A 14,340-nucleotide genomic window follows, 5' to 3' on the forward strand; every position below is an offset into this window, starting at 1 on the left:
TTCAAAACATAAAAATGTTTATTATATTACTTCAAATGTATAACTGTACCTATTAAAAAGGCAGTCATTAAATACTCCCTGAGTCTGTGAGGATGAACAGGATAGTTGCCAGTTTACACCAACCTCTGCTTTCCATTTATTCTCCACCCCCCCCAATTTATTCTTTTACTCTTTTTTTGGTGGCATGACATTAAGAAAATAAGGAAAATCCAAGTCAGAGTTAGTAGTTGAAATAGCTAATAGTTTTTTTCAAGGCTTACCTTGTAATCTGGGTACTGAAAGAGGAATAGAAGTTGGTTTTATTATTTCAAAAATTAATCACTGGGCCTCCCTGGTGGCACAGGAGGTTGAGCGCCGCACTGTGAAGCTGTCAGCAGTCTCTGCAGCACGGGTTCGATCCCAGCCAGCCAGCGAGGGTCCCACATGGCGCAGCAGACCTCTCCTGTTGCACCTGCTGCTCCTCTCAGCAGTGTATTTCATCAGTCTGCCTGTTCTTCTCCCCGCGCTCTCTCTGGTGAATCCTCTCACCGTCCTGTGCATCTGGCCTATACCCTGGTTCTTGTATAAATAAATAAATCTTTAAAAAAAAATTAATCACTAACAAGATATTAGGAGGAACCATGTGTAATTGCTAATGTCCCACCATAGGGGCCTAAAAAACAATTACTTTGTGTAATGCCAATAAGAATAGCTAACATTTATTTATTGTGTGCAAGACCATAGGCACTTCCGAAGCATGAAGTCATTCAGTGACACATGTCTCCATTGTGCAGATAAGGGAGTGTCCAAGGCTGCCCAGGTAACCTGGATTTGACCTCCCAGGACCAGCCTGGCACTGGGAACCGGGGTGGCTGTCCCCCTCTGGCCCTGACCGCCTCTGCTGCCGCAGGAGAAGAATCAGCTTCTGTGCCCGTGGCGCCGCTGTGCCCCAAGAGCTGTTTGTTTTCTTAGCGGGGTTAACCAAACCTGAGCAGCAGCGTCTGCAGGCAGCAGAAGTCCTGCCAGTGAAAGGGGGCTTTGTGTAGTCACAGCAGAGTGGGGAGGCTCTGCATGCAGCCACAGGAACAGTATGTGTGTGTGTTGGGGGGCATCTTTGCCCCCAGTCTTTCCTGCCCTCTGCTCCAGACTTGTCCTCATCTCTAGCCCCCACTTCTTTTTTTTTTTTTTTGTGGGACCCTCTCCGGTGGCCAGGGATTGAACTGGTGCTGCAGAGGCTGCAGGCCAGCGCTCAACCCAGCGCTCAACCGCTGCGCCACCAGGGGAGGCCCTCTAGCCCCCACTTCTACGCAGGGGGCTGGGTGTGACCTGCTCCCTGGGGGAGCTAGCATAGGAGTCGAGACAGGTGTCCTCAGTGCGTTCCCCAACTAGCAGCTTTCACGGGGAACTCGTGAAAAACACACCATGTCAGGCACCCTGCCAGGTCTCAGCATTCAGGAAATGAGGTCCAACAGGCCCTGTAGATGGCAATGCCCACTAAAGTTGGACAACCACTGCTCTAGTAATTTAAAGCAACTTTCACCCAGAAACTTGGAAAACAAATTCAAATGTTAAATAGTGATGGAGAAAAGACAAAGCATTTGTGCTGTCAAGCAACTCATTCTAAACTTAGAAGTCACTTTGACGGTCTCCACACCCATTGCATGGAGTCTGGAACTTAGCATGATGCTCACACACTGAGCTGGCTGACGCTTAAAGTGTACACAAAATAAGCTTTTCCTTTAACCATAATGACAGTTTTGGAGTTTGGAGAATCATGTCATGTGTTCCTCTTTATAAGAAAATAGTTACCATTGGGCCTCCCTGGTGGCTCAAGGGGTTAAGATGCAATCTATGAAGCTGTCTGCAGCCACTGCAGCATGAGTTCAATCCCTGGCCAGAGAGCAACCCACATGGCGCAGCAGACCTCTCCTGATGCCCACTGCTCCCCTCAGCAGTGTACTTCAGTCAGTCTGCCTGTTCTGTTCCCCACTCTGTCTCTGGTGAATCCTCTCACCCCCCACACTTCTGGCCTGTACCCCAGTTCTTGTATGCATAAATAAATAAATCTTTTTAAAAAAGAAAATAGTCCCCAAAGATAATCTTAAATGTCTTAAATGTCTCCTTCCAACCATCACTCATGAACGCTGTGGCACTAGGCGCTGCAGATTTACTAGCAGATGTGGTGCACATCAGTTACCTCAGATCTCCCTGCATAACTGGTGATGACAATCCATTGACTCCAGGGTTATCAGGAACACGTGAAAATTCAGTGAGTTATTAAAGTGGACAACAGTCTGCAAAAAGAGAGAATGTGTGGGTTGGGTGCGTACCTCTGCAGCGAGGAAGAGAAGTCCTGTTGTTACCTCCTGCAGGCCTTCCTCTACCCTCTTGGCAAGATTTGCTGCCACCCTGTCTCTCTCCCAGGCCCCCCTCCTCTGTTCGCTGGCCTTTTCCCAGCACCCATCCTCTCACATTCATTCATATCATCTTTCAACCAACAAAAATGTTTAGCACCGTGGAGACAGACACTGACAAGACAGACCAGGTCCCTGGCCTGCTGGGGCTCTGTCCAGGGCAGAGTTGGGAAAAGCAAGGGAGACACACAATAAAGGAACAGTATTTTCATTTGGGATAAGAGCATCGATGGTGATATGCTAGGGTAATATGATGAGGTCGGGAAGGAAGGCCTCTTTGAAGATGAGCGTTAGGCTAAGAATTGGAAGATGAGTCCATCAGGTAAAGAGTCAGGGAAGTGTTCCAGCAAGAGGAAACCACACATATAAAGGCTCTAACACAGGAAACAGCTTGTTAGGTTTGAAGAACTGGAGTGTGCTGTGTCTGGAGTCTAATGTAGGAAATGAGATGTGACTTGGAGGCCAGGGGTGGGAAGGGTGTCATTTAGAATTTCGTAGATTGGGGTGGGGAAGTGGGTTTTGTTCTAAGTGCAATGGAAGGTTTTAAGCAGATGCTGTGACAGCTTGTGATGCTAGGCATAGAAGGGGAGGGAGGAAAGGAAAACGTGTGTTAGGAGACAGTTTTCTGGGAGGTAGTAGAGACAGAGGAATACTCATTAGGATGGCTGACCCAGAAATCTAGAAGACCTGAGAGTCACAAGAGAGTGCTCCCTGGACAGCAGGAGCAGGGGAGGCCCTGCAGGTGAAAAAGGGTTGGGTCCCCTGAGTGATGGGCCCTAGAGGGCCAAGTAGGAAATGAAACTCCAGCACTTCCCCTCATGGTGGGTCATTTCCCTTCCGGGGGCCACACCGGGATCTGGTAAAACTTCCTGATTTTGGAGCCCATATGAGATGGAGTTTGGGGGAAGAAAGTGAGGGACACAGTATTGGTGAGACCACCTGCCTCCTTTTGGGGTCATCCTCTCAGTTTCTTTCTGGGGGTGGGAATGGAGATTTTCTGTTCCATCACAGAAGCGCCTCGGCATTAGTGGGGGAGGGGTGAGTCAGTTGTCCTCTACCCCCAAAGACGTCTCTGCTTCTTACTTCCCACCAGGCCTTCAGCTAGGTGTGACTTCTTAGAGGCAGAAGCGCCCATCCACCCAGGTCTTTGTAGAGGAAGTCAGTGGAGTGGTGTGCTCCTGTCATGGTGCTGTTGGAAGGGACAGCCCCTAAGGCTGAGAGGTGGGTTGTGAGAGTTATCGGTTGAGTCCTACCACATATCCAGGAAGACCCTGCCTAAAGAGGTGGGCAAGAGAGGCCAAGTGCTACCACACAACCGGTTTCCCCCATTCATGGCCTTGTACACCGTCACCACATACTTCTGCAGGACAGGCACCAAATTGCCATTTTCTTGTCTCTACCTACTGTGCTAAGGGTTGTTTTCTTTTTTTTAAGATTTATTTATTTATGCATTCAAGAACGGGGGTACAGGCCAGAAGTCTGGGGAGGGGGAGGATTCACCAGAGACAAAGTGGGGAACAGAACAGGCAGACTGACTGCAATACACTGCTGAGGGGAGCAGCAGGCGAGTCAGGAGAGGTCTGCTGCGCCATGTGGGTTGCTCCCTGGCTGGGGATCGAACTCGTCCTGCAGAGGCTGTGGACAGCTTCACAGGTTGCGTCTTAACCCCTTGGCGCCACCAGAGAGGCCCTGTGCTAAGGGTTTAACACAGCTCATTTCATTCCGTTTTCATACACTCCAGCTGGAAAAAGAGTGTCCCAGTTTTGCAAACAAGCAAGAAAATTAAGGAAACACAAGTAGTCAGGTCCCAAAGCAAAGCCTGGATCCCTAAACTGCCTCTTGCGAGCAAACTGGACCTGAAATTGGCGAGGATGGATGAAAAAACCGAACGAAGGGAGAGAGCTGTGGGTTCCGGAGCAGGAGGCCATCAAAGTCAGATTGGCTTAAGCATCACCCCGCGCTCCCGGGGTCCAGGTTCAACGCGATGGAAAGGGGGCGGAAGCGCCTCGGCCGGGGGAAGGGGTGAGGAACGTCACCGACTGGCCCGGGGGCCATGCCCACACCCGGGCCCGCCCCCGCCGCTGCCCGGAGCCCGCAGGTCCCAGTCCTCAGCGGACGCTCCACAAGGAGCGAAGGAGCATTTGACTCGCCGCCTTCCCGGCCTCAGTGGGTGCTCAGTAAATATGGGACAGACGGGTGCGTCTCCGGCTTAGGGCCCCACACCCGCGGCGGCCTCCCGAGGCTCTGGGGCGGCGCCCGGCTCCGGCCACCCCGCAGCCTCATCGCACCCCGCCAGGCCCCGCGGGGCCGGGAACGCCCGGGGGCGGGGCCGGGAACGCCCGGGGGCGGGGCCGGGAACGCCCGGGGGCGGGGCCGGCGGGGCGGGGGCGGGGCCGAGGGGCGGGGCCGGGGCCGCGGGGGTCTCGCGGCTGAGTCCGCGGAGCGGCGACCCGCGGAGGGGCGAGCGCTGGAAGCGGATGCTGGAAGTTCACATCCCGTCCGTGGGGCCCGAGGCCGAGGGGCCCGGGCAGAGCGCAGAGAAAGGCCGCATGGTGAGCAGAGCCCGGGTTGCGAGCGGCGCGGGGACCCGCCAGACTTCCCCGCGCCCAGGGGGACCGGGTGCCCCAGCTGGGGCGCCGGGCTGCGGGGGGACAGGCGGCCGAGGGGCGCGGGCGGCCGGGCTTCGCTAGTCCCGCGCGCCGAGGTCCGTGTGCGGGCGCGGAGAGCGGAGCAGAGGGGCGGGTCCGCCTGCCGCGCCAGCGTGTGGGGAGCGCGGGAGGGTCCCCGGAGGGCGGCGGTGCTCCCGGCCGCTTTGTGCCCTCGAGCGCGGGAGGGGGTGCGTCGCGGGGCAGGTCCTCACGCGCGCGCTCCGCCGCCCGCGCCCGCAGGTGTTCCGCGTGGAGGTGCTGTGCCGCGGGCGCAGACACACGGTGCTGAGGCGCTACAGCGAGTTCCACGCGCTGCACAAGCGGGTGAGGCGGCGCCGACCACCCAGCGACCCCGCCCGGCTCCTGCCCGGCCTCTGGGAAGCAGGCAGATGAGCTGGGCTCCCAGCCTGGTCATCCCCATCATCACCCCAGTCCCTGGGGGGCTCTGGTCCTGGGAACGGACCCCCGGGCGCCCTGCGGGGAGGGCGCAAGTCCTAGCCCCATTATCCATGTGCCAGAGTGACGGGTCCACGCTCAGGCCACTGGGGGTGTTGGGACCTCTCTGGCTCCTGTCCTAACCATCCATCATCCCAGGCTTCCCAGAGCAGAACCTTGGGGTGGGGTGGGGCGGGGGAAGAGACTGGGTGGAACTGGGGAGAACGCTTGGTTAGGATGAAGTGAGCTTTGGGGCCCAGTTGCTATGCTGTGATGGCACCGCGGTAACCTACTGGCAGATCAAGAAACTGTACAAAGTGCCCGACTTCCCATCGAAACGCCTGCCCAACTGGAGGACCAGAGGATTGGAACAGAGGAGGCAGGGCTTGGAGGCCTATATCCAGGTGAGCATGGGTCAGCTGGGTGGCCCCCAAACTGTTGACCTAGAGGTGTGACCCAGAGAGTTACGGGAACCTGGGAGGGACCTACATTTTGAGCATGTTATTTCCCACCCAGGCACCAATTTTCTGCAGAGGGATGGGTCCAAACATCCCTCTCTGGATTGTAGGATCGAATGAGGGAACCAGAAGGCAGGTGTTCCCTGTTCAATTAAAGCTAGTTTTCTCCCCCTCCTGGGTGAGATCCTGTGCTGCCTCCTCATGGAGATGTAGGGTGAGGACCCTTGCCCCTATCCCCCCAGTGAGGCTGATTGCAGGCCTGGCTGGCTTCTTCGGGGTTCCACCCACTTAGTCACCCAGGGCAGTGTTCAGAAGTGCCCCCACCTTGCTTTAATGCTCTACTTTTGCTGTCGTGCAGTTCTTAGTCGTTTTGGAAGGGCCCCACATTTTCACTTTGCACTGTGTGATGTGTATCGCCATAGCTAGGTCTGAACACAGGTTTCCCTGTCTTCCTTTCCAGGGTGTCCTATACATGAACCAAGATGTGCCCAAGGAGCTGCTGGAATTCTTGAGTCTTCGCCACTTCCCCACAGACCCCAAGGCCAGCAGCTGGGGGTGAGCACCCCCAGGGACCGTGACTTGGCACAAGAGGGGCTGGTGTTGGGGAGGACAGGGTCTCACCTCTGCCAGACCCTAACCTGACTCTTTGAGACATAATCTCCTTTGTCCGTTTTCTTGACCTGGGTGAGGGGCTGTTTTCTGGAGAGCGAGGTTACCCCAGCTGCCTCCGGAACTGAGCTTGTTAGAAATAGAATCAATGGTCTCCTGGGAGGTGAAATTCTGGGCCTCTTTGTCTCCACCCCTTCCTCACTCTCTGTTCCCCCAGCCTCCCCAGGCACTCACAGCGGCTCTCTTCTTTTCAGCTCCCTGGGGGAGTTCCTGCCTAGCCACAGCAGGCAAGTCAATGCTCAGCCAGCACCCAGCTCCTGCTGCCCCCTGGTGGCCACATACCAGGAGCCAGGCCTGCAGCCTCTGGCCTGTCCCCGTGGCCCAGGTTTTCCTGTTGGTGCTTCTCAGCCCTCTTCCCACTCTCCTCTTTGGGTCTGTGGTGATCTTGATCCCTGCCCTGTCTTCTAAAGTTCAATCCCCTTTTTCCTTCTAGCTCACACCTGCAACACAGGCCTGTCATCAGTTTCTGCATGGATCCCTACATTTGCACCCCCTCCCAAGGTGAGAGAGTTCCTCTGACCTAGAATCCTTATTTAGGGCGCAGGAGGTGAGGAGAGGGGAGACTTAACACTTCTTAGCTCCCAGGCAGCACCTCCTGTTTCCCTCATGCCACACACACCCTGCTGCACCTGGGCTACTCACCCCAGAATCTGCTTTGAGTTTTCCCCTAGAGAACAGACGTAGTGAAATAAGCCTGCTCTCCACTCCTCAGCAGCCTGGCTTTGCCAAGCAGATGTGAACAGAGTGTGAACCAGGAATGCCAAGGCTTCACTTGGGGTGGTCAGTTGTTACCTGCTGCCTTGGCAAGGGCTCCTGGTCCCAAGGGGGCTGAACCTATCTATGGGTCCTCAAAGAGCTGCAGGCCAGAGGCCAGGCCCATCTCCTGTGGCCCACTACCCCTTCTCTTTTCCTTCCATCCCACAGAGCTTCTGCCCAACATGGTGGTAAACGGCGTGCTACAGGGCCTCTACAGCTTTAGCACCTGTCCAGCTCAAGTCCAGCAAGAGGCTCCCTGTCACGCTGCTTCTTTGCCACCAATGCCTTGACCAGCCCAAAGGTCTTTGGGCCACCTGCCAGAGCAGTCACATGCCTCATTCCTGTGAGCCCAATGTAAGGGACATGGCCCTGGTTCCCTCTAGCCCAAGATTTACCCACCCAAGGCACAAAACTCAGGTGCACCCAGTAGGCAGGGGCAGGTGTTGGGGTTGGCTGACCTGCACTCAGGGCAGGGACAGCAGAGAATAAGGAGTAAAAGGAGACATCAAATTAGACAGGCTGTGAATGTATTTCATAACCAGGAGAAAGGGGGCAGGAGCAAATAAAGGCTGAGGCACAGTAACAGGTAAAACTTAGAAGGAGCTAAAGCTCCTGTTTGATCCTTTGTGTGTAGCATCTGAGGCCAGGGTTCAGGCTGGAGGCCAAGGAGGGGTAGGCCCCCATGGCCACTGGAGTCCCAGATATGCTGGGACACAGAACTGGGGAAGGCGCTGTAGCCCCAAGAACCCAGCCCCCACACGGGTTAAAAAAACCCTACCTTTTATTTTTTATTGGGCAGCACTGGTAGGAGTTAGTTACAAAACTGGGCTGGTGGTCCATGGAATGTGAGGGAAGGGGTCCACTCCATCAGATGCCAGCACTCGGGCCCAGGCAGCACGGAGCCCTGTGGCGGGCTGTCATCGCTCCCAGAAGGGCAACAGGGCCGCAAGGACAGTCGCTCAAAAGGAAGCAGTCCCTGGGGCTCTACTCCTTGGCGATGGCGAAGGGCTTCTCCACTTCTATCTTGCCACAGTCTGCGATTATCACATCCTTCAGTGGCTTGTCCCGACCATCTGTCTTAGTGCCTTCCACCTTCCGCACTACCTCCTGGGATGGAAAAGCAGAAGCAGGAGGGTGAGGGGCCAGGCCCCAGTGTATAGCTGGGAGAGCCAATACCCCCAAGTGACGAAACAAACCCAAGGCACCAACATTCTACTGGATCCAAAGCCAGGTGTCAGCCCAGGACAGGGAGAACCCAGCTTTGACTAGAGGCTGCCAGCAGTTCTGCTCCTCAGAAGTACAAGCCAGGATGGGCCAAAAAGGGGGAAGAGGGAGAGGGTGGCTGGAGAGTGGGGGGATGCATGGGGTTGGGGGTGACCAGAAGGGACACCCGCAGCTGTGCAGCCTCTGCTTGTCTCCTGGAAGCATTTAGAACTTGGCAGGTCTAGAGAAGCAGGCTATTTGTTTTGGCCTCCTCCAGGTTTACAGCCACAAACACTGGTCTGAATCTGCGGGTTTTCTTTTGGGAAAGTGATGACCTATAGGTGGAACCCCTGCCCCGTATCTGCGCCAAGTCCCTGGTGAGAGTCGCCAGGTGTAGCCTTCGTCTCCCGAACTCACCATGCCCTCTAGAACTTTGCCGAACACAACGTGTTTGCCATCGAGCCATGCGGTCTTGACTGTTGTGATAAAGAACTGGGAGCCATTAGTGTCTTTGCCTGCATTGGCCATGCTCACCCAGCCGGGCCCGTAGTGTTTCAGCTTGAAGTTCTCATCGGGGAAGCGTTCACCGTAGATGCTCTTACCTGGGAAGAGAGACAACAGGGTGAGGGAGCTGGGTCAACTCAAAGCAAACAGATCTTTGGGGTAAGGATTCCAGAGCCTCAACCTGTTTACTGTGACAGGCCAGGCTCAAGTGGATTACCAGGACATAAAAGCTGTCTTCTTCCATCCTCTGATTCTGGAGCCAAACCATGCTGACAGACCCAGTGGGTACAAGTCCGGGATAATTTAGTGAGCGACTCATGTGATAGGTTACTTTGAGAATATAGTGTTATGGCTTTTAAATAAAGCACATTTAACATAAGGTGCCCTTGTTATGGTCTGAGAGGCCTGTCAAGGAGACATTTCGGTGGAGAGAGGTGCTGGGCAGGATGCAGGTGTGGGGTGGGGATAAGAATGCTCCAGAAAAGGAGGGCTGCTGTGGTTGAACATCTTTTCTTCCAAGGACCACAAGACACTGAGAAGCTAGAAAGCAGGGAGATGAGTGGGAGAGTGCAGGGAAAGGCAGAAAAGGGGCTGAGGGGCTTCACAGAGGTTCCAGAAAGTCAAGAGCCCCTTATCAGTGAATGAACAGAAAATAAAAGGTGACTATAAATGTGTACTGTGTCTGTCTGTGCGGGGTCCGGGGTCGGGCCATATGACAAAAGGCCATCCTAACCAGTTCCCAAAGCTGGTTCCAGGAGGAATACCCCACCCCTCTCTCCTGCAACCTCCGGGAGAGGTGCAACGTGCCAGCGGTGACCTAAAGGCCCAAGAGACCCAGATGCAAGTCATTTTCATTTTGTTCTATCCATCACTTTTCAAACTTATTTGCATATGAAACTCTTTTCCTCCTCAGTACACTTATTTTCATCCTGGGCTTCCAGGGAATAAAGGCAGTTTAGGAAATTATCCTGGACTGATGTGAATCAGAGAGGCATTTTTGATTGTGTGGTAAATGGAAAGACTGAAGACTAAGAACTACTAGATTCTGGCGGGTGGGGCTGTCTTGGCCTGTGCTCCCCCTTTCACTCCCACCTGGAAGGAAAACTAGACCACCATCAGGCAATGGCTCCTGCTATCTAGAAGCCTCTATTTTTGAGAATCCCCTTTGTAACTCTCAACCAACTGCATGATTTTAATTATCGTGGCTATCCAGAAAATCCTGAAATCTATGTCCTTCACTCCAACCATTTCCCAAAAATCGCAAGGAGTTCCAAATTTAAATGGACAGGTCTTCACTTGAAACTCAACATCACCTTTTTCTCTAAGCTTCAGCTAATTCTTTTGACATTTTCCTCTGCACTGTCCGTGTCCCCACCCCCATCCCCCACTCCTCTTTCTTACCATTCCTGCACATGCCATTTTTGAACCACTGCAGTGATAGCTCACACTGACGGTGCTAACAGCACAAGCCAGACAAACGTGACAAGCATTTTTACACACAGGAAAACCACCCTATTTCAAAGGTGAAGAAACTGAGGCACAGAAAAGTTAAAGTACCCCAGCTGGGAAGTGCAGAGCTGGGATTCAAACCAAAGTGGTCTGCCTCTTGCATCTGTTTACCCCCTAGGCCATCCTTTCCCGGGGTTCGCATGGTGCTCCCGAGGGAGAGCCACACTAATCCCCCCAGCATCCCAGCATCTGCTTGCTCCTATCTCTACAGTATTTTCTCTCATGCTCTCATTTTCTCTCATGCAACCAGAGGTCACCCTCTCTCAGGTCTGTGTTGGATCCTCACTGCCTGGAGGAAGCGGGCTGCCACTCTGGGCTCCTGATGTGTGCTCTGCGTCCATTCCCCAGACTCCACCTTTGGCCAAGACCAAAGCGGGGCTCACACCTTAACCCTATTCATTCCCCATTCACATCCTCCCCAGCCAGGACCCATCTTGATCCCTCCCCCTATTCACAAGGTTCACAGCTGACGACAGTCCCTGAGCACTGACCATGTGCCAGCACCTCACACTCAAGATCTCCCCTAGCCCGCACAGCACACATAATTCTTATCCACTTCACAGGGAGGAAACCGAAGCCCAGAGGACTCACCCGAGGTCAATGAAGTGAAAAGGTGGCAGTCACTGGATCCCACCCAACATGACTCATGAATACAGTGATTTGTCTGTTTCGCTTCACTGCTGCTGCTATTTAGTTCTTAATTCTTGTGATGTCATGTGGCTTTCAGTATTTTCTCTCAGTTCTTTCCACCTAGATGATACACTTGAGCCTAAATCCTGAAAGCTGTTTTGGGGCCCATTTGTGAGTTTTCAGGTTTTAGAAGTGTGAAGGAGGGCCTCCCTGGTGGCACAAGGGGTTAAGCACCGAACTATGAAGCAATCCACAGCCTCTGCAGCACGAGCTTGATCCCTGGCCGGCCAGGGAGCAACCCACATGGTGCAGCAGACCTCTCCTGACTTGCCCGCTGCTCCCCTCAGCAGTGTACTTCAGTCGATCTGCCTGTTCTGCTCCTCACTCTGTCTCTGGTATCTTCTCACCCCCTGCACCTCTGGCCAGTACCCCAGCTCTTGTATGCATAAATAAATAAATCTTAAAAAAAAAAAAAGTAAAAAAAAAAAAAGTTAAAAAAAAAAATGAAGTGTGAAGGAATTATTGTGTGTCCTCAACAACCACCAGAGCCTGGCCCAGTGAATATTCATTGCTAGGTGAGCTGCAGCCATTGCCTAAGAGGCAGCAAGCTGCACACCTGACTGTGAGGTGAACTGTGGTGAGTCCAGGGTGTGTCTGTCTGTCCTATGTGTACAAGTGAAGCAGAGGTAAGACTTAGCTGTTACCGAGGCTATGGTGGGAGACTGCTGAGGACCAACTTCTCCCACCCTCCCTTTGAAGGTGGCCCACCCAGATGTTGCTAAGCTACCCACAGGTTTCAGTCTGCTATTCTCAGGAGGAGTAGAGAGAAGTCACTAATGCTGTAGACCTGGACCAGCAGGTCCAGCTAGACAAGATCCTCTTATGCCCCCTGCCCCCACAAATTATTCCCTCTCCTTTAGCCTGTGTCCCCTGTACAAAGAAAGGTGTAGTTGGTCTCAATGTTGGTGACAGGCCTGCTGCTGGGAAAGAGGCCTTGTTTAACCAGCACAGTCCAGCCCTCCCTGACAGAACCCTCTACCCGGAGGACCTGAGGTTACCTCCAGTGCCATCTCCTCTGGTGAAGTCTCCACCCTGGATCATGAAGTCCTTGATCACACGATGGAATTTGCTGTCTTTGTAGCCAAATCCTTTCTAGAAAATAAGGATGAGAAGGTGGGGAAGTGTCATGGGGTAGCATATGGACAAGTAATAATCCCTGTAGGAACCCCATTTACAGAAACTGCTCACACAAGAGACAACGCTGCCAGCCACAGTCATTATTCAGTATGCTACTATGGAGCAGCTATGAAAAGGCCAGGCATGGATCACACAGATCCAGGAAAGGCTGAGACTCCACATTCTCTGCCTTTATGCATCTCCCTTATGTTTTATTTATAAGAACAGATGCAAAAAAAAATGCCCCCAATCCCCCAAAAAGGGTCACACAATGACTCAATGGGAAGATGGAACACCAACTTTCTTAAATGGGGCACCTGGAAGCTCTCAGTACCTGACTCTTAAGAATAAACCCTGGCCTCCTCTGGTGGCGCAGGGGTTAGTTAAAGTCTCAAGCTATCGCCAGCCACTGCAGCATGAGTTTAATCCCCAGCCAGGGAGCTGACCCACACAGCATAGCAGACCTCTGTCTTACCCACTGCTCCCCTCAGTAGTGTGTTTGAGTCAATCCGCCTGTTCTGTCTCTGGTGAATCCTCTCACCGCCCCCCACCCCGACACCTCTGGCCTACACCCTAAATCTTTAAAGAAAAAAAAGAATAAACTCTGCTTCAAGGAGCAGAAACTAGTTTCCACAGATATGTTCTCTTTGGTCGCTGCGAGGTCTTAAAGATGAAAAATTTTCTTAAAAATGCACAATATCTCTACGTTAATTTTGAATTCCCAGTGTCACAGGACAGCAGTTGGTCCTCAGCGATAGCTCTGGATGAGCCAACTCTGCTCACCATTTTGCTTTCTGAGTTGACTACTCTGCTTTGGCCACTTACCTCTCCTGTAGCTAAGGCCACAAAATTATCTACTGTTTTTGGAACAGTCTTTCCAAAGAGACCGATGACCACCCGGCCTATATCTTCATCTCCGATGCGCAGGTCAAAGTACACCTGAGGAAAAAGATCATTTCACACTTAGCATCTTTGCGGGTGGGAAGGGTGGTGGTGTTGCTAGAGAAGGGTCGGGCCCAAAAAGCTATCCTAAGGTTAGGAGAGAAAATAGCCCTATTTTTCGAGCAGTGGTTCTGAAGAGGGTGACCAAAAACCCTACGAGAATCTAAAGTTCCAGACCCTTTTCCTGGAAAGTGTTTGTTTACACTCTCCTTGGACTACAGGATAGCAATTTTTGCTCTAAATAACGGGTCCAGAGTCTAGAAATGAAGATCAAAAAAAAAAAAATTGAGGAGAGCCTAACCTCACCATGCACATTTAAAACTAACTGCTGTGCTTTGCAACTGCAAGTGCCTAAAATTTGGCGAGTAGACTTGATCTTTCGCCCTTTCCCCAGCACAGCGGTTCATTTGCAAAAAGGCTGCAGAAACTGACAGTGCCGGTCCCAGCTGGACCCCCAGGACAGGGGCTGTGAAGTCAGGGGAGGATTCGGGTCGTTCTCGGAATGGGGGCGGCCATCCCCTGAGCCAAAGACAAGGACGCCCAGATCCGAGCTCTTGAAGCCTAAATGCCTGGAACACCAGCACCCAGGGGCGCCGGAGGGCCGGCCTCGTCAGGCAAGTGGGAGAGGGGTGGGGCGGCCGGACCTTGACGGTGACTTTGGGGCCCTTCTTCTTCTCATCAGCCGCAGAGGGGCCTGGCAACAACAGGAAGAAGACAGAGCCCACGATGACGGCGGCGACGAAAAGCACCTTCATGTTCCTCTCCGACAGGCGCAGCATCCACGGCAGAAGGGAAAGCGGCCCGGAAGCCGAGAGCCGGAAGAGGGTGGGGACGCGGCGGCGTGGACAGCGGCGCCGACTGAGAGCAGCCGTGGAGGGGAGACCGGGGCTTCTGCCCACCTCCTCGGGGCACGCGAGGCCCATTTCCCCCCTCTAGATCGGCGTCGGGTGGTAGATGCCGCCGGGGGGCGGAGCCCGGCTGGCCGGCGGGCGGGCGGAGACGCGGACTCGTGGGTGG

The 14,340-nt window shown here is 53.6% G+C and overlaps 2 protein-coding genes across 2 annotated transcripts; one reads left to right on the top strand and one right to left on the bottom strand.

Annotated features, from left to right (window-relative positions):
• Window positions 1-4,870: 4,870 nt before the first annotated feature.
• On the top strand, window positions 4,871-7,649 carry SNX22 (sorting nexin 22; the record flags this gene model as incomplete). Its single annotated transcript, XM_084240003.1, has 6 exons — window positions 4,871-4,945; window positions 5,282-5,365; window positions 5,776-5,880; window positions 6,395-6,489; window positions 7,037-7,104; window positions 7,528-7,649. 6 exons carry the CDS (start codon window positions 4,871-4,873, stop codon window positions 7,647-7,649), a joined length of 549 nt encoding a protein of 182 aa, XP_084096129.1.
• Window positions 7,650-8,123: 474 nt separating this feature from the next.
• On the bottom strand, window positions 8,124-14,102 carry PPIB (peptidylprolyl isomerase B; the record flags this gene model as incomplete). Its single annotated transcript, XM_084240396.1, has 5 exons — window positions 8,124-8,466; window positions 8,980-9,164; window positions 12,264-12,357; window positions 13,207-13,320; window positions 13,968-14,102. 5 exons carry the CDS (start codon window positions 14,100-14,102, stop codon window positions 8,344-8,346), a joined length of 651 nt encoding a protein of 216 aa, XP_084096522.1. The 3' UTR covers window positions 8,124-8,343.
• Between the last annotated feature and the right edge of the window lie 238 nt (window positions 14,103-14,340).

Source organism: Talpa europaea (assembly GCF_964194135.1).
Source record: "Talpa europaea genome assembly, chromosome: 8".
NCBI lineage: Eukaryota > Metazoa > Chordata > Mammalia > Eulipotyphla > Talpidae > Talpa > Talpa europaea.